The sequence below is a fragment of the Larus michahellis genome, chromosome 6 (assembly GCF_964199755.1).
Source record: "Larus michahellis chromosome 6, bLarMic1.1, whole genome shotgun sequence".
In the NCBI taxonomy this organism is placed as follows: Eukaryota; Metazoa; Chordata; class Aves; order Charadriiformes; family Laridae; genus Larus; species Larus michahellis.
The window spans coordinates 64,899,647-64,919,958 of NC_133901.1; the positions used below are offsets into that span (position 1 = coordinate 64,899,647).

General features: G+C 35.8%; 1 protein-coding gene across 8 annotated transcripts in view; it reads left to right on the plus strand.

The window, feature by feature from the left end:
• The window catches only part of ATRNL1 (attractin like 1), a 527,347-nt gene that overhangs the window by 167,296 nt on the left and 339,739 nt on the right, over positions 1–20,312 (plus strand). For all 8 annotated transcript variants that reach the window (XR_012587528.1, XR_012587529.1, XM_074591197.1 and 5 more), the window contains exon 20: positions 1,322–1,415. Coding sequence is in view for 6 of the 8 variants with exons in the window: in XM_074591197.1 (XP_074447298.1) it covers positions 1,322–1,415 (94 nt within the window). In the remaining 2 variants the exon portion in view is untranslated. The remainder of the gene's footprint in view (positions 1–1,321; positions 1,416–20,312) is intronic.

The window sequence follows — 20,312 nt, forward strand, 5'->3', positions numbered from 1 at the left end:
CCTGACACTGAAATATTCTGTCAATAAGATGTTTAATTGTGGTTCTGGTCTGGCTGTTACGTTACCTTTTTTACCTCTTTGTCTTAGACTGGGGCAGAGGGGTTAGGGTGGGTATGGTATGGGACGCTGTCACAGACGTATTCATTGTGTGTTATTCCTTGTCAGTAGAATAGAATACGAACATTAAAACTCAACCCCTCTGACAGAAATTCAATATTAGGATTATAAAGTGGAAAATAAACTTTTATTATATACAGCTCACCACTTAGTATCATGTCGGTTCACAAACAGGAGTCCACATATTAAATCTTTTATCTTAGTCGTAATTAAAACTTCAGTGAAAGCATAATATGGGCATCAAGGTAGGTTCAGAGTTACTTTGTAGTAAAGAAAGATTTCAAATGTAGTGTGAATATTAGCAGATAATTATTCCAGTATGGTGGGGGAACTTATTGACATGTTTACTAGAGGGAGGTTATTAAGTTTTGTCCGCTTGGTTAGAAAAGAGGGAGGACTGACCAAATAAGATAGTAATTCGTATAAACATGGAAGGGAAGGAAAAGCAAAAAGAAAGCTCAAGAATTGGGAACGCGAAGGTTCGTTTGGAGGTGAGAATCAATCAGGCAGCAAGAGTGGCAGTGAGCAGACCACTGCGGAGAGATTTACTTTAGCCACTGAGTTTAAAAAGGAGCGACATGATGATGATGATGATGCTCCTGTGATTCTCCTCCAGTTCAGATTTTGGGAGCTTTTAAAGGTGCCTGTTTTTGGCTTCTAGAATATTCTTGTTGTGGACCATAATTGTAGTATTAACTCTGCCTTTGTTCAAATGGTTTTAGAGTTTTCTTTTTGTTCATTGTTGTCAAAAGCAAGAGTTCCAGTTATATTAGACATTTTACCAAACAGCTGCAATAGTACTTTCTTTAATTAGACATTTGAAACTAATGGAATTTTGCCATTGCTTTTGCCATTGGTCAGTATTTTACCTTTGTATAGAAAAGATGTATTCTGAATAATTTTCTGTGTTGTGCGTTGAAATGGTAGACTTTAATGGCTATTCTCAAACTACTATTATTTAAGGTGTGGAGGAAAACCCTAATGACACATGCATAATTCTTAACTCTGCAGAAAATAAACTAAATGATGTGCTAGAGAAACGTTCTTCAAAGAAGCTTATAAAATTGTAGTAGTAATATATATATATTTGATGCAGCTTATAGGAAATGTGTTTAGGATCAAGTATTAAAACCCATTAAAATTCCTTTAGTTATAAAGTAAAATATGGGCGAATAAATCTCCCTTTTCCATTTTGATTTTATAGCTTGCACGTGCAGCGGACATGCAAATATTTGTCACATGCAAACAGGAAAATGCTTCTGCACAACTAAGGGAATCAAAGGAGACCAGTGTCAACTGTGAGTACAATTAAATGTAGCCCAAAGTTATTGCAGTTCTTGCCTAGTGTATAATCACTTTTTTCCTTTTCTTGTTTTGCTTTTGTTTCTGGATTTCATAGTTGACCTGACAATGTTTTAGTGATGAATCTAGCACTCCCTACATTTCTTAGGAAATTGCAATATTACTTAGCCTTCTGTTAAAGAATTACATCAGAAGTATTTTGCAGACACTACAGACTTAAAAAATACCCTGTAAAAAAAGTAGCCGGAGAATTACCTTTACTAAAATTTGATAAATTTTAAGCTTTACTTTGATAAATAGCCAAGAAACAAAAATATCTGGTGCAGAGGTGATGTGTACATTCATGAGAAGGAGCTGTGCTGGCAGGTGGACTGTTTCAGTGGTAGCTCTGGGACTTTTTGTGTGGTTAATTGGAGACTCTCAGGATGAGATGTCCTAATCTTTGTTTTCCAAAATGGTGAATTTTTATAATGAAAAAAGCTGCAGAGTGATAATGTCCTTAAACTCTGAATTAAGTCTTCACTGGGAAGTTATTTTTTCCTCTTTTTGACTCCAAACGCTCAATCAGTTCTAGAAGTCAATGAGAGGTTTGATTGGCAGTGTGTTACAGACGTGTTGATGTCATTCTACCTATTTACAAAGAATGGGGAAAAAAAATAATAATCTACTTATGTGTGCGTTGAAGTTCCAATCCTTTACCAACTACCACTGAGCCTAAGGTGCTCTCTGTAGACCGTTTCCCCAGCCTGTATTTCACGTACCTGTTCTGCTGTTGCTTTCCCTCTGTCTTGTGTCCATTTCATCATCAGTTTCTCCGCTCTGATTTGGAACTTTTGTCTCCTATGATTGGTTGTGCTGCTCAACTGTATCAGTCTGCTGGCCTGCGTTTGTGTCCGTCATAAAAGGTTCTGTTATCTCATTTACTGAACTGAAAGAGAAAGGGTTGTTCTGGTGGTGGATTTTCTTGTCCTTGTCAAGAGTTACAGCAATTCCACAAAATGGAGGAAACGGAGATTTGAATTTTCCAGAGTAAACTTGAAATTGCAATTTCAGTCTGAAATCCCTGGTTTTGTCACATGTAATATATTCCCTTTCCTAGATTCTTACATAGACCAAAGGCTTATCTAGGGCAAGCTGTTGTGTTAAAGCATTTGATATTCCAAATGGTTTCTTTTGGATGAAATAAACTCTGCAGAGCAGCCATTTTCAAATTGGTTTTGGCTGTGATCACATTTCAGTTTGTGAGCTTCACATCTGTTGGGTTCATAGACACAAATACTAGCATAAAAATGGAATTTCTGCTCTTAAGTCCTTTACTAACTGTGTTCTTTAAAAATTTTTTTTTTTTTTTAAAAGGCTATGTAGACTATCTAGTTGACAACAGCATGTGTAGAAAGACACCAGTTCCAGCTAATAGACACTTTGAACATATTAGGAGACTGTCTAGGATAAAATTTCAGTACTGGAGACTCACTGTAAGATCACGGGATATCCTGAGGAAAGCCGATAATCACAGATTTATAGTTTAAGTACACACCATCAGATGATCCACTTAGGAGTTGTCATTGTACTCTGATGCTTGCTTTGGGAGAGTGATCCATTCATGTATGAAAGTTTCAGTCAGATGTTGTTTTTTGGTTATTTCCCTTAGAACATCAGGAGAGGAAGAACATAAAAAATAGGTCACTCCTGAATCAAGTTCTGTACTGCCATCTAATATGTAAACCTCATATCAGTAATGCGAACTTGATCAGATTTGTATTATGTTTAAACAATAGAAAACTGTTTTCCCTCTAAAAATTATCCTTACGCTCAAAACCTGTTTTGAAAGTATTGTATTATATTGTCAAAATACATGTGCAGTTGTTATCTACATATGTAAGATAAGGATTATTTTAAATCAGCTAAGTGCTGTACTTGTATTTATTACTTTATTATATTCTGTATAAATCATCTGTAACTTGATTCAAAGTGTGAATACTGTTCTCCATAGCTCTGGATAAAAATTGGATTTTGCTGCTCGTTAGACAGGCTGTTGCGCAATCTCAGCAGCAAACCTGTAGCCCTGTCATTTCTAAAATAAGGATTTCTGTGAAAATTCCAAACTCTAGCTGGTCAGTGTGAAAGTTAGATTTATATTCCTGTCAAGAATCCTATTGATTAGAAAGTCATAGCTGCAGGGTTGTATGTTATCTCCCTCTCTCCCTCCCTCCGTCTTTCCTCCTCCCCTCTGACGCTTTTATATCTGCTCGTCATGTGTAGTGCACACCATGGCCTGGGGGCAGAGTTTTTAGGAAATCAAGGAAACTTTACAACACTTTTTTTTTCCTTTTTTCTTTTTCCCCTCCCTAGCTTAAGAGCAGCTAGTTATTTGTGTGGTTTTTTTTTTTTTTATGGAGGTTCTTATTTTTTTTTTCTTATTTTTTTTATTTATTTATAATTTTTTTGTAGTCTACCCATCTCTGCTATGTTAATTTCTGAAATGTGCTGTTGGGTAACAGGAAACAGTGGCATTTTTAATGAAAATTAGTGTTCTAAAACAGCATTGACCATATATTTACATTGTCTTTTACAATGTTTTAACATTTGTTCCTAAAAGAAATATTTTTATTTCCTTTAAGTAGGTAGTTTCAGTTGGTAAAAACCTGTAATACTGTTGTGATCAGGAGGAACTAATTAGGATGGTTTGATTATTCAAAGTAACTGGGCTGTAAAACAAAAAAAAAACAGGTACAAATAAAAATACCTATATGTTTTCCCCTTAATTTTAATAATGAAATGTGACATTGATAGTAACAGGAAAATCATATTGGCTTAAAACACATTTTTACTTGAAAACCGTTACTTTAAGTTAATTTTATTTAATTTTCTGTAATATTTGATTTGCTAGCTGCTCATTTTATTCCTTCATAAAGTTTTGTCTACAGAGGTTTTAAAATTTCCATAGGTTTCAGCGTATCCACATTCAGGATTATACACACATAAATTTTCAGGAATAGGCCGAAGGAAATGTAAGGAATATGCTAAGGGGATGTTTCAAAGTTCAAATTCTGATATTAAATGAGATAACTTTTACTGTATGCAAGGAAAAAAATATGAATGTTACAGAATTAACTGAGTAGTTAAATCATTCTTTGAGAAGTTTCACTATGTCTGGGCTCTTTTAAGAGACAGCCTTCACCTGGAGATGTGCCTGTAGCTTTTGTCGTCCCTTGTAAATCTGTGTAAATCTGGACCAATCTTGAGCTTCTGGAAAGGTTACAGGGTTACAAATGCTTGGTGGAAATAAAGTTTCATAGTGAATTTTTCAAATTGTCAGGTTTTACTGGATGTACTGTAACATTTATTGCACTGTGCTTCCCAGTTACAGCCATTGCTGGAGTTTTGGGGGAAGGAAATCAATCTCTCCTGTTAAGTACTTTCTACTGTGGCAGATTTTAGGCTATTGGATGTGTCCCTTTGGTATTGAAACTGTATCTTTGATAGACGGGCAGGTCAGATATCACAGAATCATAGAACTGTCTAGGCTGGAAGGGACCATCCAGATCATTGAGTCCAACCATCAACATAGTACTGACAAAAAAACATCACTAAACCGTGTTCCTCACCAGCACGTCTACCTGTCTTTTAAATCATGTTAGTGTGTCTAAGTTCCGAGGCATAAATCATCATAATAATTATTTTACCTAACTGGGAAACATTAAAATGTTGAGAAAACCATATTACAACTGGGCAAAAACTGGTCTTCAAGACTTCTCTAATGGAGAACTGCTAGGTAGAAATAAAATATTCGGAGAAAAAAGTTTCCTTATTTTTAATACCATATTTCATAGTATATTTTATGTAGTTGTAAGAAGGATAAATTTAAGAGTATAAAATGTATAGATCCAGGGTATTCTGTAATGAAAAAGTAATATTTTGCTCATTTTAATTCTAATAAATATTCAGACAATTTTTTAGTCATACTGTTATTTCCTCTGAAGAGGTGGAAGAAATACTATTTTATTTATAAAAATATACCCTGTTTATTTGGTAAAATTTTCACTGTATGCAAGCTTTAAAAAGCTCTTTAATAATGTAAGGATCTGTGCATAAATAATAAGCACTGATTGATAGTCTGTTTTACATAAGAATAAGATTTTAGAGTATCCAGCTGTCCTCTTCTGCATAATTCCCCTCCACAGAATAGTATCATTCCTCTTACCAGATGGAAAGGCAGGTAAAAATATACTGGGTTATGAGTCAACTTCATGATTCTATTGATATCGCTGCGGCTTATTTGCTGATAGCAGAGTAAATCTGTTCCCTGTTGTTCCTCTCAGAGCTCCGCTTTTTGCTTTCTAGTGGGGGAAAATGGACAGCAATCATGTAACAAATTCACTTTATTAGAACTTCCTTTACCAAAGACACACACACACAAACCAAAACCAAAGAAAAACAACCCAGAGAGATTCTAGTTGCTGGAAGTTTAATAAAAAACCCCCTTCTTCTATGGAAGAACTTCTTTTTCCTGCTAAAGGGTAGAATCCATTTAATACTAGTCACTATGGTGATCTGTGCTTTTCTAAAGTGATGTAAAGAAGCATAATATTTAATGTTTTAAAATATTACAGGAAACTGTATTTCAATTTTTTTCCTGTTTTGAGGATTTTCTTTCCCTTTTTCTGTTATTTGCCCATATTGCACAGTTAGTTTTACATATTTAGTTGTACTTATCATGAGGTGTTTTCTCCTTGTTCACGCTGAGTCCAGTCCTTGAGTTTTTCGTTAAGCAGAACACTTTGGCGTGTCTATGCATGTTGCTCCGCTAGCTATGATGTTTCAAGAATTAGAGCAAAATCCAGCAGGTAGATCTAGGTGAGTTTAGCGACTGCCTCTGTTCACATTTAACTGCCCGGAAATTTTATTTTGCTTCTGTAAGGGTAGGTTCAAGCCCTTGGCTAGTTCTTGAAGAGCTAGATCCTTAGGTTGCTAAGGAGAACAATAAAATAAAACTCCCACTTCAACATTAAATATATGTTTTAAATCTACTAATTTTCTGCTCTACATGTAGTGATTATTGCCAGATCTATCAAGGGCTTGAGATACTTTTTTTTTTTTCTTTAATTCATGTTTCTGTCGTCAATCATTTTTGCTTAAATTGCAGCTTTCATTTAAACAATATGTCTAACATCAAAGCTTCAGAACATGACCCAAGTGCACTCTAATGGCTTAAACACTCAGAAGGCACTTGAAACATTTGAGATGGGATTTTAATCTAAAATTTGAAGAAAAATAACATTTCTGATTCGCAGTGGGCCTTGTGCAGTCTTTTTTAAATAGGATTTGGCAGTGTTCTATGTCACTATCAGCCTTTTTGTTGATTTTTTTTCATACTGTGGTAGGCTCACTTTCTCTTCGTTGGTATCTTCAATATACGATATGTAAAGTTCATGAGGCTCTCTGGGACCTTTCAGAGTTGCCGGCTGTCTGTAAATGTGAAACAACACTTTTTATAAGCATTGTTACTTGCAAACATTACATTTTACTCAGGAAGTTGCCTGATTTGGCAAAAATGTAGAAGAACTGGAGTTTGAATGTCCTGTTCCTAGAAGGCAATGTTCTCGGTGCAGAGAAGGCGCTAGTGGCGAAGGGAGCAGCTGCAGGCGCTTCGCCGAGAGCTTTGCATATTGGTGCTTTAATGTGGGTCAGTTGCGAAATGTGTTAAATCTGGAGAACACTGCAATATTGGTATTGCAATGTAAAACTAGTTATGTTAGCAAGGTGTCTCTTGCCAAGAGCTGCATTAAAAATGGTGCTCCATTCCAATGAAATATGCTTTTTATCTTTCTGAGTTCAGTACTAATTTGTCTGGAACGGTTTGGGTATGAGGGTTTCTGTTTCATGAGAATAAAGTAATTTTGCTATTGGCTTCTAAGTTAGGCTCTTCCATAACTGACTGCGTGCACATAAATAAGTATGTCTTTTGGTTTGGCAAACAGAGCTGAATCTACTCACCACTGGGCTTCAGTTGTTCTCTAAGGCTTTTTATATTCATTATTTCCTCTCTAGGCTACCTCCAAAAATACAACCTGCAGAGCATAACAGACTTTCTTTTACAACTTTCCAGACACTCCTGGCTGTAAAATAGGAATGCAAGCAGCGTACCTGTCTCTTGTGCCCAACTGGTTAATGTTAGTACGTGTTCTGAATATAGATTTAATTAAGTAATATCTTTTTTGTTTTATATTTGAAAAATACGTGGTGCTGGATTTTCTTTCAAAATAAGTGAATCAAAATACCTTATTTTTAAAAATTGTTCCTTGTGTTTTAAAAACTGTGCCATGGCCGTCCCATTCAGTGATTGGCATTTGAATAATCTGTTCTGCTTAGCGCAGGAAGTATCCGTGAAGCAGCGGAACAGGGCAGGCTGCCTGAGCCTCTCACAGATGACATGCCGCCGAGACCTGTTTTGAATTCCAGTGCTCAGGATGCATTTGTTATAAAGCAAACCTGTTTTATAAAAAGTGCTAGTAATTTTTGGTGTTAACTGTTGCTATAGTCCCAGTTGTCTAGAGATGTATAGGGAAGGTAATGCTGCTACGTATTATTTTTATTATAATAGAGTAGCACAGCTGGCAGGAATAGACAAGATTGCGAGTTCTTTAGGTTTGAAAAAGACCCGTAAAGATTTAAAGATAAATATAAGCTGAAGACAATTATTCTGCCTTTAATTGGGTGTGTATTGAGTCTGAACTGGGATGAATTTAGACATGGGAGTGATGCTAATGGTTACTCCTATATAGGAAAAAGAGAAAGAGGGATAGCCTGTGCCACATGGAAGAGTTACTGGGAAGAGGAGAGGAAGGACGGTTATGACTGTCATCAAACTGCTTTACTATTGAGTCTGATTTTTTTTATTACCCGGAAAAGTTGTAGCCTTAGCTTCTGTGCTTGTTTTTAGAAAATGTTTGTGAGGTTTTGAGGCTGTTCCCATACAGCTGAGGAGGGGACAAAGGGCCTTGTGGCTTGGGCTGGCTTACATCTTGCTTACACCTAGGGCTGACTTTAAAGCAGAATTGCACGTATCTGTGTAGCCCAGTGCTTCTCCTTACTCTCAAGCAGGATCACAATAGGTTGCAAAGACTAACCATTTGAGGGTTTTTTCCCCCCAGTTCAAGCCATTGAAAATGATGTCGGGGCTGTGCTGCGTGGCATCTAGAACTGCAGTTAAGAGCTAGCAAGGCCGAGGCTTGTGAAAAGTAATATAAGCCAAAATTGGTATGAACAACTCTTTTTATAAAGCAGCCAGCGCAGTGGGAGAGGTGCATGCAGTTACACCATCTCTTGGCACTGCTTTGAAAAGATGTAAAAGGAGACTGGAGCATTTCTTGTAAGAAAGCCAACATAAAGTGGTGTTCAGATTCCAGAAAAAAAACTTGTAGGACATTGCTGACAGTGGAGACCAGCTTCTTTTCCATGTGCAATTCTACCAGCCAGTTGTCTCTCCTGATCTGCATGAACCAAATACCGCCATAGTCTAATCTTTCTGTCCAGGTAAGGTGCTTGAATCCCCACAAAGCATAAATACATCCAGTTTGAGTATCATGGTTACTATCTCGGTTAACTGTTAATATAATTATTCTGTTCTTTTCATGCTGCTGTGATTGGGTTATAAACTGTTATTGTTCAAGGGAGCCATAATTAATCTCACAGATCGTAAATTGCCATGTATAGGATAACATCTGTGAATTACTCTAGCAGAGAACTTTTTACTACTCCTTATTAATGAACTTCTGTGCCTCGATACAGCCCGGCACTGTGTGCCTGACCTAACCATTTTGCATCTTCACTATTCAGTGTACCTGCTGTCAGATTCCAGCTTTTTTTGGATAGTAACAGCTTGTCCACCTGATGTCCTGTATATCTCACACCTGCCCAGTGAATATTCTGATCCAGCCATTTCTGTCCAGAGAAAGAGTATAGGCACCTAAGTCCAGTAAATGATTTTGATCTGTAACTTCCAATCAAAAAAAAAAAAAGGACATCTATGTCAGTGTACAGGTAGCTAAGAAGATCTCCAGCTGTGGTGTCCATGGGCACTAATTGCAACCTGTTTGCTGTATGGACAGTTGTGGTAGTTGTTCTGGATTTGGAAATTATAGTTGAGCAACTGGGCATCTAACAACTTGCTGATGAGATAAGAAGCGTTACAGCATATATGTCTCTTTGTGGATTTGGGCTCTGATCCATTCAGTGTTGATGCTTTTCTTGTTCCATTGCGTCCCTCTTAAGGGGGCGGTGAAGTTGGAGTACTTCCTACTCCCTAGGTAGCTGTCCCTCTTTGAAGCCTGTTAAATCTTTATGGGCTTTACACCATAAAATTAACTCCTGAAGATTTTTTTAAAGAGCTAAAAAGATAGCTTGTTTTTTTTCTACACGTCAGAGGTGGTAGTGCTTAATCCATCTCTTCCTAACCCAAAACCCCAATTCAATTTTTGAGAGTTAGAGTATTTGCCACAGGTAGGGGAAAAAAACCAGCACAGATTTCTAGTGGAGCATAAAGACATTTGGGCCTTTCTACTGTTTTGGTTAAGGATAAGGGATTCTCTTTATAGAAGGAAAAGAAAGAATTGATGGATTTGTGGCTAGTTATCCTGCTTGTCATCAGAAAAAACCTTCAGCTGAGTTGTGACTGACAAAAGCAGTTATTTGAGGGAGCTCTTTTTAAAAATTCTAGTATATACTGCCATATCATAACTCATTAAATTCAGTGTATGCTCTGGTAGGGTAACAACCCTCTGCATCACGGTTATTATTGCTGACTACTGCTACCGGAGTCAGCTTTGGACAATTAACTATGGAGCAGAAGGGAGGAAAGTGATATTTCCTTTGTGAAAGGGGAATATTCAAGGAGATATGTTTTCAAAGATTTAAGAGTAAACACCTACAAAACTTTATGGAGAACAAAGCATTTTCAAGGTGAGCATCTTCCAGAGAACAAGTGTTGCTAGTAGGGTTTTTCATGGGCCCTTTATCAAGAACAAAGAATTTGACGCATATGATTATTTTTGCCTTCATGAAACACACACTAGTCGGCTTTAGTGTATGTATGTATTTGAGAAATCAATGCTATCAGTGACTTTAAGTTTTTGGTCTTCCTAAGGAGATCTTGGCTAGTATGTAAGCTAGAGATCAGCCTAAAAAATAGTTTATCAAGATTTTATGTATCATTATTGGTTCTTTGTGCTGGAAAAGAGCCGAGGAGGAGAGCCAAAGAGTCTCCTGACGTGCCTCCATCCTTCCTGGTGCTCATAGTCCATATCAACATCTTAGACAAAGGCAGTTTGTTAATTGTAGGAAGAAGGGAGAAGAAGGGAAATAAGTCAGAAGAAGGGTTTACAGCAGTATTTCTGTCACCCTAATCAAAACTGGATTTAAAAAAAAATACAATTTTGTCTGTACAGCCATCATTTTTCAGGTGTTCCATGAACAGGCAGGTTCTTTTTATTAGTTTTCAATTTAGGGGAAGATGAATCAATCAAAATTTTCAAAATTGACTGGGAAAACACGCTTAGAATTGTATTGGTTCATAATAATGATGACAGCAAGAAGAAGCTGTCAGGAGACAAGGCAGAATGTCCATCAGATTCTAGGAGCCATACACCCAAATACACCTGGCAAAGGGTTGTAAGCACATGCTACTCACCTGACGGGGAGTGAAAGTTCTGTGAATATTTCCAAGAAACCTTCCCCCTCCCTTGACTCTTCAGGAACCCCAGTTCTCCACTGTGAGACGAGATGGTTGTGCTGGGCGTGCAGTTCCGTCCCAAGATGTCCTGCTGTTGTTGGCCTTGTTGGCTTGCTGCCCCCCACAAGGGCTTCGGATGAACCAGCTGCTGCTTGCCCTGGTGCAATGCAACTGCTCGTTATTTACAAATGGGCACCAACACGAGATGCCAAGTAGCAGACGCTGATAGACTATTTTAATTACTACATCTGGAGATACATTAATTGTTTATGATCTTCTTTGTACGGCTTCACTTTTCTCCGTTGGTTTCTACCAAGGATAAAATAGAAACTTAACAGTGTCTGGTAGAAGATCTTTAAAATATTCTAGTAAGAAAAACCTTTATGAAATTCTTTCCCCTGAATCATTCATGGTAGCATTGTATTGGGGAGCTAGCAAGATTCTTTTACGGTATTTTTTAGAGAGAAAGGAGAATTGATCCATTTTCATTAAATGATTATCAACAGAAATGAGGCTCGGATGGCTGAAGTTTAAAGAGACTGGAGTTATGTTGTAAAAAGCGTTATGATTTAAATACACACATGGATTTCAATATGCAGAACTGGTATTTCATTGTGTACTGTTAGGCTTTAAGTACTCTGTAACAGAACCTGCAGTTGTGAGCAAAAAACAACAAAAAAGGAAAATTGTTGTGGGCCCCAGGTATATTGAGTTTTGATACAGATGATGTGGTTTCTTTTCATTTGAAACTGATCTGTAAAAATGAGATTATTTCAAAGGAACCCCAGCTGTTTCTGCACATAGTTAATTTTGCATGTTCATGGAAATTCTGACTTTTTTTGTGAGATTTGTGACAGGGAAAATTCTACGGTGAGCTTGTTAAACAGTATTGGATGTCCCCCAAAACACCTTTTGTGTTTTTTTTTTCTTTTTTTCTTTATTTTTAAATAAAGCTGTTTCTTCCTGAAATTACAACATTCACTGAGGCACAAAGCATCAATTCTCAGTAAATGATAAATAACATTTATGCTCGTTAAATGACTGAAAATAAGGCTTTTTTCTTTTCTAGTTTAAAGAAAAATCCTTTTAAATAGAAATGAATAAGCAATTGACCTGTTCTATACTTAGTATCTCTGTATATTGTTAATATCCATCATTTTCTATCTGAGGTATTTGGTCAAATGTAGTCTGAACTTTATTAAAATGGATTTAGTTTTGACTATAAAATAGCTTTGTAATTAAATCCAGTAGGAAGTATATATAGGAATTACTTCAGTAAAGTTGAATCGTGAACTATCAGGCCATTTTAAAAATAAAATAAAAACATTAAGATATTGCCTGTCAAAATAACTACTTCCCTTACTGTTTCGGTATTCGGAAAATTCAAAATATATACCTAATGGGAGGTGGGTTGGAATTTAACCATCACAACATGTTTTTCTTAGTAAGTGTAACTGATGTAACACACACGTCTTACACGTTTCAGGTTTTCCTTTTTAAGCTGGGCAGAGGATGTGTTGAAGGAGCATTTACAATGAAAATAATATTTTTCAGTAGAATCTGTTTGCCATTTTAAATGAACATCAGGTTGAATGATTTGAAGGTGATACTGATTTTATTAGTTGACAAGTAACTGAAAATATTAGCTCTTACAGAGTTGTTTTCTGTTGAATAAGCTTTTGGTAGCTTTAAAGTGATTGTGTTGCTGTTGTTGCTTAATCCATCGAAGTGATCACATAATTGTGACCAGGACTGAACAAAGGCTCACAGGACCGACTACCTTTGTGTGCCTGTTGTAAGGGCTTGTGCTGTCTAAGTCAGTACATTGCAGTGGGTATGCCTCTAAATCCAGCTCAGTCCTGATTTGCACGAATTAATTTGTATTGAATATAGAAATATTTAAAGCAGGAAGAATATATTGATGATAAACAGTAGACCTGAGCAAATATTTTTATCTTGTGAAATGAGAAGGGATCTGCATGAAGGTTTTTATTTGAAGGGAAAGCAATTTCCTAAGGTAGACCTGTCCTGAATATCCATGTTTTCCTTATTTTCAGTGGACAAGTTTAATGTATGTAGTAACGCAAAGATTTTATTCTTTTTAATGAAATGAATTGTGACTTTAACTAAATAGATCCTGTGAATCTAATTTCTTCTTAATAGATCTGCAGTGCTTGTGACTTTTCGAAGCTCTTGGAAATTGCTTCAGTATTTTCAGATCTTAACCCTCAGATAAAATATTATCCATTGTGCAGTATAGATCTGGGCTTATCATTTACATCTGATAGGCCATTAGTATGGTAATTAGTAATTGGTATGAGAGTTGTGAGAGTCGAAGTAAACATCTGGTTTAATCAATTTGTCATTAAGCTAGTACCAAGTATATAGGTAGCAATGGGAAAAGAAAATACCGGTGTGATAGCTCATAGCTCTCTCTAAGCTATCAGCACGTAGCTAAGTTTGAAATTAAAATAGTGCCTCTTTATGCTGGTTGATATGGATTGCTCAGTACTCAATTTGCAAAAAAAATTATTTTTATATCTGTTTTCAAAATCTTACAAATAAGTAAAAGAAAAGAAGTTATGTTGTGATGAAAACCCTGTTGATAGATATATCTATCAGCTTGGTTTGTGTTATTTACTCATTTTATTCACAAAGAAAGGGGAAGACAGACAGTTTTTATAGGTCAGATGGGTACTGGTGACACTTTTTTTTTTTTTTTTGAAATGTGCTGATGGAAAGATTGCTTTTCTTCTCTTCTTATGGTCTCTAATAGAAGTAGTGTGCACCTTCCTACTGCTGTTTTCATTTTCTGTTTTCTCTTTTAGTCAATTCTGTACCTTTACATATAGATGAAAATTTAGCTGCAATAGTTGTATTTCTGGTTGTAAAGTTAAAACGTTTTGTTTCACTTTGTTGCCAGTTATTAGTTTTAAATTGCTTCAGTAGTTGCTGAGTGTGTTAAAAGAATTTTGCACGAAAAGGATTAAAATTATGCATAGATAGAACTAAGAACTATATTTGGGTATTAAGACATGGGAGTGAGAAATGCATGACTTCTCATTTCTTTTTTCATGAAGCTGCTGATAATTATGTAGACAAAGCACATCGATTACACAGTGCTAAATGATGCTTAAAGAGTCCTCAATTTGGAGGACCTTCCAGATACAACAAACTTGCATTCTTCTGCAGTTGTGTGTGCAGACGTCTGGAATTCATGCGGGTGCCTTCCTTCCATCTCAACTCTGTATCTGCAGTTCTTGTAGAGGAGCCCATCTTCTCACGTATCCCCGTGTCCCAAGTACAGGCAGTGCCAGAAAAACTTTCTGTAACGCTAGCTTCTGGATTAATGGTGGGCTATCTAAAAGGATATATTCTTTTTAATCTGTTATGAAGATAAGAGTGCTGCATGCAACGTTTTAAAAAGTTGTTTAGAAAACAGTTGATGTTTGGATTGTAGTTAAACTCACTGAACAATTAATGTAAACAAAAATAGGGGGCTATAAAACCATGTTTTTCAGAAATGGGGTTACAGTCCTATTGTGCAGTTGATCAGTGAAATCTGATATGACTACCTGTATTTTTATTCTTCCTTGCTGAAGATTTGTCTATTTAAGGGTAATATTTGTTTCACTCCTGTTTAAAAATCTGGAGATAGACTATCTGAGATAATGAATTCTACAGGTTGACCGTATGTAAGCACATACGCATATATAAAGATCCTTTTTTCTTTGCCTTTTCATTCTTAGCCTTGATTATCATGCAAATGACATAAAATGAACAAAATATGAAAAGGCAGTAAGTTAAACAATATTACTGGAAAGTATCTGTAATATTTTACCTTTTATAATATGAACTAACAAAATTTGACAGCAGAAGCAAGTTCTCCATCGCGTGCAAGCATCTCCATCCCTTTTCAGGGATAACTGGGTAACAACAAATAGCACAGGACCAATCCTATCGATACCTACCAGCTGAGCGATAATAATATCTTAATATTAGAAATGCTCCCTTACTCTTTCTTCTTTCATACAGAAGAATCACCTTTAGAAAGCATAAAATATAAATTAAGCTGCATAACCTTTGCATGCTTTGAGATCCATGTTATTTTTGTGGATGTATTGAAAAGTAAGTGGTATTCTTTATCTAGTTTACCAGTTAATGGGGCTGGGGAGCTTGATTACAAAGGCATAAATCAATCCAAGAGCCCTGATGATATCCTAAACTTCAACAGGAAAGCCTGAATGCTTTATTAGATTATCACTTCAGAAGGATTGATTTACAGCTTTTGTTCTCCATCTCCATCTATTATTTTTATATTACGAGAAAAGGAATTTTTCAGCAATTTAAAAAAAGAACAAAGTACCAGAAGTCAAAGCAAATACTTAGCTAGAAAAGCTGTTTTAAATAACGACAGGAGTCTGATTTAGAATGAAAGCAAATTTATAATCAGATCTGAAAATTTGACCTGCTACAGCGCTTTTCTGTCACTCACTGTTACACAGAGCAATGATAAATTTAGGAATAGGGAATTACAGCAGGAGGCCAAGGGGAGGGCAGTGAGATTGCCAAACTAGTGTAAGAAACATGTCCAAAGTGGCATGCGATCCTGGAAGAAAAGTTGTTGGGCTGCTCATGGAGAAGTGATAAGACTTAAAGGGTAAAGGAACAGTCAGATACGCTAAAAGAGTTTTAATAAATCAGATTTCATAAAGAAGGTTTAACTTTAAAAAAAAAAAAATTGACATGGAAATGAGTTCTTACAAGATCCAGACAGAGATAAGGGCAGCAATTACTTTTTTACAGACGTTTCGAAATGACTTTCTAATCCTGTTCTCGTTTAGGTCATTTTATCCTTTCTTACGTATAGTCTTGGTTTAATCACAGATTTGGGCCCTGATTCAGATAAATATACGATAATACCTTGTTACTTAAAAGGAGATATTTCCCTGATTTGGTGCAAATTATGGAACATGTAGTTTACTTTTAATTTCTCCTGCTCTTGGGAGGCTAATTGTAAATTGTCATGTACAGAACAGCAGGAAAAGTTTCACAAAACTAGTTCACAAAGTTCTTCCCATCCACTCTTGATACTTTGCTTCTCTTCATCCCTTCATTTTCCTTCTCTTTATTATTATTTGTTGTTTTCTGGACTTGGTAAAGGTAAGGTTTTTTGAGGTAAGGTACCGTTGAAGGCGACAAATGGTGATTGTAAAAATGAAAAAATATATAAATCAATCCTCCATGTTGAACAGAAAGATTGCTTCCTCTATATTTATGAATAAAAGAAGAGGTAACAGCACATCTAAACAGATCAACAACTTTACTACTGTTCAGTGCCATCCACATAAAAGTAAAATACCTCTAAGATTCAGAAATGGGAATTCTGTAAATCCATTCTTTGGGGAAGATATGCATCATTATTACTTTTATTTTTTTTAAATAAAATGCATTTATTGTTGAATTGAACTTAAAGATTTTTTTCACCTTTTTCTGTTGTATTTAAACCACCCTGACATTATAAAATCAAATGCATTTTCCAGCTCTGCTTTTAGGGTAGAAAAAGGATAAAATTTAATTGTGTTTTTTTACTTAATGCTCTTGTCTTTTTGTCATTGACTTTCATGAAGCCTTTTCTATACCATTAGTTTGTTGCTTTTTTGGAAAATAGTTAACGACTTGATTTAATAAATGGTTTGACATTTACCCTTTGGAAGCGTTGATTGGAGCTTTCTCTGTGCTCAGTTTTGTGGAATTGTGTCTGCTTGTTTTTCAGTCTTCTCAACATTCTTAAGTATTTCTACACAGTTAAAGTTACGATCACATTGCAGGTTGTTCTGAGACTTAGTTGTTATGCCATAGGATGTTGATTCTTTTAATTGAAAAATCCGAACCCATGCATACTCTATGCCTGTCGGCAGCTTTTACCTTTGACACTTAATTTCTGCAACCTAAAAATCCCATCTCTTGTCTTTGTTATGTTTGTATCATATGAAATTTTCCGCAACACAGATGTCATTTAGGTACTGACCTTAAAATAAATTACAGTGAATGTTCAGCAAACAGTAGTTCTTTCATTGGTGAAAAAACAATGAAAGAAATGGTGACTAATGTAGCTTTGTTATAAATATGGGAGAAGTTCAAATTAAATTGCTCCAGTTAAATGCAGGCCTAAAACCAGAAAAGAAGTATTGAATAGTACAAGCCAAATGTTAGGCTGATGTATCTTCCTCCTTAGTGGATATATTCAGCTACACACCAGATATATCCAGCTTTTTGTGTTTCTAAATGGTATATTGTGTCCATTTTTCTGCCTGATCATAATATACCAGGTTGTCATACATTCTATGAACACACTGTAATGGAAACTACAAGGTAACATTTTGTTTGAGTATTTTCTTCTGGAAATTCCAGTCATAGCTAGAAGTCATGAGTATTCCTTAATGTTCCTACAGAAAACTAAACTTCTGTCTTCCAGAATCCAAACCTGATTACCACAATTTCCTTCTGTTATGTGTTATGGCAGTAGGTCATATGGTGCACTCTTTTTTTTTTTTTTTTTTTTTTTTTTTTAATCTTTTCTTTTTTACTCTCTTCTTGTGGGGCTTAGGTCTTACTTATCAACTGGAGTTGAGGAAAACTAAAATGTTTCCTGGGTTTGGAAATCTTGATTTTATTTTTTTTTTTTTCTTTTCTTCAAAATGACATGAAAAGCCTGTCTTTCCTGGGGGAAAAGAAATCGGGAACATCTGCAATTCTTGTTTTTAAAATAGAATATTTCACTAGAGATCTTGTATATTTCTTATGAGTAGTTTATGTGCATCTTACAGTTTGTCTTTTGCATGTGTGCTCATTCTTCTTGATAGTAAGCTGCCCAGGGAAGTGGTTGAGTCACCATCCCTTGAGGTATTTAACAGACGTGTAGATGTGGTGCTCAGGGACATGGTTTAGTGGTGGACTTGACAGTGCTGGGTTTACGGTTGGACTCGGTGATCTTAAAAGTCTTTTCCAACCAAAGCGATTCTATGATTCTATATGAATAAACAAATCCAAGATTGCTTATAAAATACTTTGCCATTTAAAAAATTTTGTGGTCCTTAGGACACTTCTCCAAAGCCACTTTTGAAGTAGAACTTTGAAATTGCAGAGTTGTTTCAGTTATACTTTCTTTAAAAATAAAAATCTAAAAGGGGACAAAAAAAAAGGTGAGAGAAAGATGGAAAGCTTAAAATTGTAGTATAAAAGATGCCTTTTTTTTTTTTTTTTTTTTTTTCTAAGCCTGTCTCATGGTGGTGTGGAGGATTTTAACATAAAACCTGTAGAGCTGATCCAAGAGTGAAATGTTTGCTGTAATGCATTAGGATGCCCTGCAAATGTAAAATAATCGTGGAGGGAATTCTTTGGATTTCCAGTTTGATCTTCCCAAAAGAGCATTCACCTCAGTGCATTTCTCCGCTGTGCTCTTGGTTTGTCTCTTATTGATGGAATGTGACAAGTACTTTGTTTTTCTGACATGATGGGCCATTTCAGTCACCAGAATTGTGTTTCAAGTAATATTAAAATATTTTGCATTTCTAATTTGTGTGTAAAATTACAAATTGTAGCATTATATTTGCATAAATTAGAAACCCAATCTGAAAACAAGTGAGAAAAGACCTTAGGAACATGAGAAAAATGGAGCATAGGATTGTATTTTAAATAATTTTAAAATCACTTTCATACTGCAGAATATATCTATATATTATTGAAAATACTGTAACGGAAATTTTCCTCTTAAGTACTAATTTTGAGATTATCCCTCAGTTAAAAAAAAAAAAAAATCTGTAAATTATTGGACTGAGGAAGTTTATTATTCTTTGACTTAAGCAAAATGACTTGGGACAGATTTTCATGCTGGCACGCAGAACAAATTTAATTCAAACTGAGATGAAAGGCGGTTAATGTAATTGTAGCCTATTATCCTGTGCAGGCTTGAGTTAAGAAGCAAACCAACAGACAGTCAGAAAATGATGGATAGAAAATAGAAAACGCTCAAGGCTGGTGAAATAGAGAGTTGTGAAGGGATTATGCCGTAACTGTTCCCACACAACCTCTGCATCAGTAATATCCCACCTCTACCGTATGTTTGGATTACTAAACAGGATTTTTGTATGCCTCCTGGGTTCTCTTTATTTCCTTCTGACGTCAAAAAAGGCCCTCATTTAGTAAATTTCGGTACTCCGTAATCCTGATTTTTTTTTTGCCCTTAATCTACCACATTCATCAGTCCCAGGGATGTGGTAAAGCATTCTGTTACACCACTTTTTTCTCTTTTTTTCTGTAATTTACTATCAGATGGAGGCAAGTGGATGGTCACATAAATAATTACAGTCTTTGATCCTAAGCATGTCTGTGGGGCTCATTGCTAGCAAGAAATTATTATTTTTGTAAAAGTTTTTTAGTTAAAAAATAGTAAATAATAATGAGGCCTCAGGTTTTTCAGCTGTAGGAGTGGCTGTTTTGTGTAGCGTGTCCCTTTGGAAGCAGCATATTTCAGGTGGGTTTTTTTTTAGGACTGCATTCTAACAGTTCACCTGTTGTTTTGTGGTGGGTTTTTTTATTAATTTTTATTATTGCCTTTTGTTTTTCACTAGCTGGTATTAGGTTTTTTTGAAATACATACAAACTTTTGTACTGAAAGCTTTTAAAAATCAGAGAGACATGTCTTAGTCTCGTCAGAATACCTGAGTAAATGTGCAACATTTTGGGAATACTTTGAAATGTGTTAATAACAAAAATGTTTGGACGGGTTTGTTGCCCTTGGCATAGCCCAGGAAGCAAGAATGCACCTTGTTTCCCATAAAATAACTGATCATACCTAGAGTAATACATCCATCTCGGGTATTTCTAGCAATAACTAGTTCAAGCATCTAGCGTGATGCTTACGAAATACAGGAGATCAGTTACCAATCGGAAATCCAAGTAAAGTTGCTGTTTTATAGCCTCTTTGTAGAGGGATTGAATTTTTGAGGTACACAGGCTGGGATGATAAAATGGCTTTTTGAGGTGTGTAGTCTTTAGCTTTCCCAGTCACTCCCAGTTGGGATGCAGGAATTTTCTCATCCTTTGCAAGTTATATCACCAGAGCTCTTGTAGTAGCAAAATAGTCTTTTTCCCCCCTCGT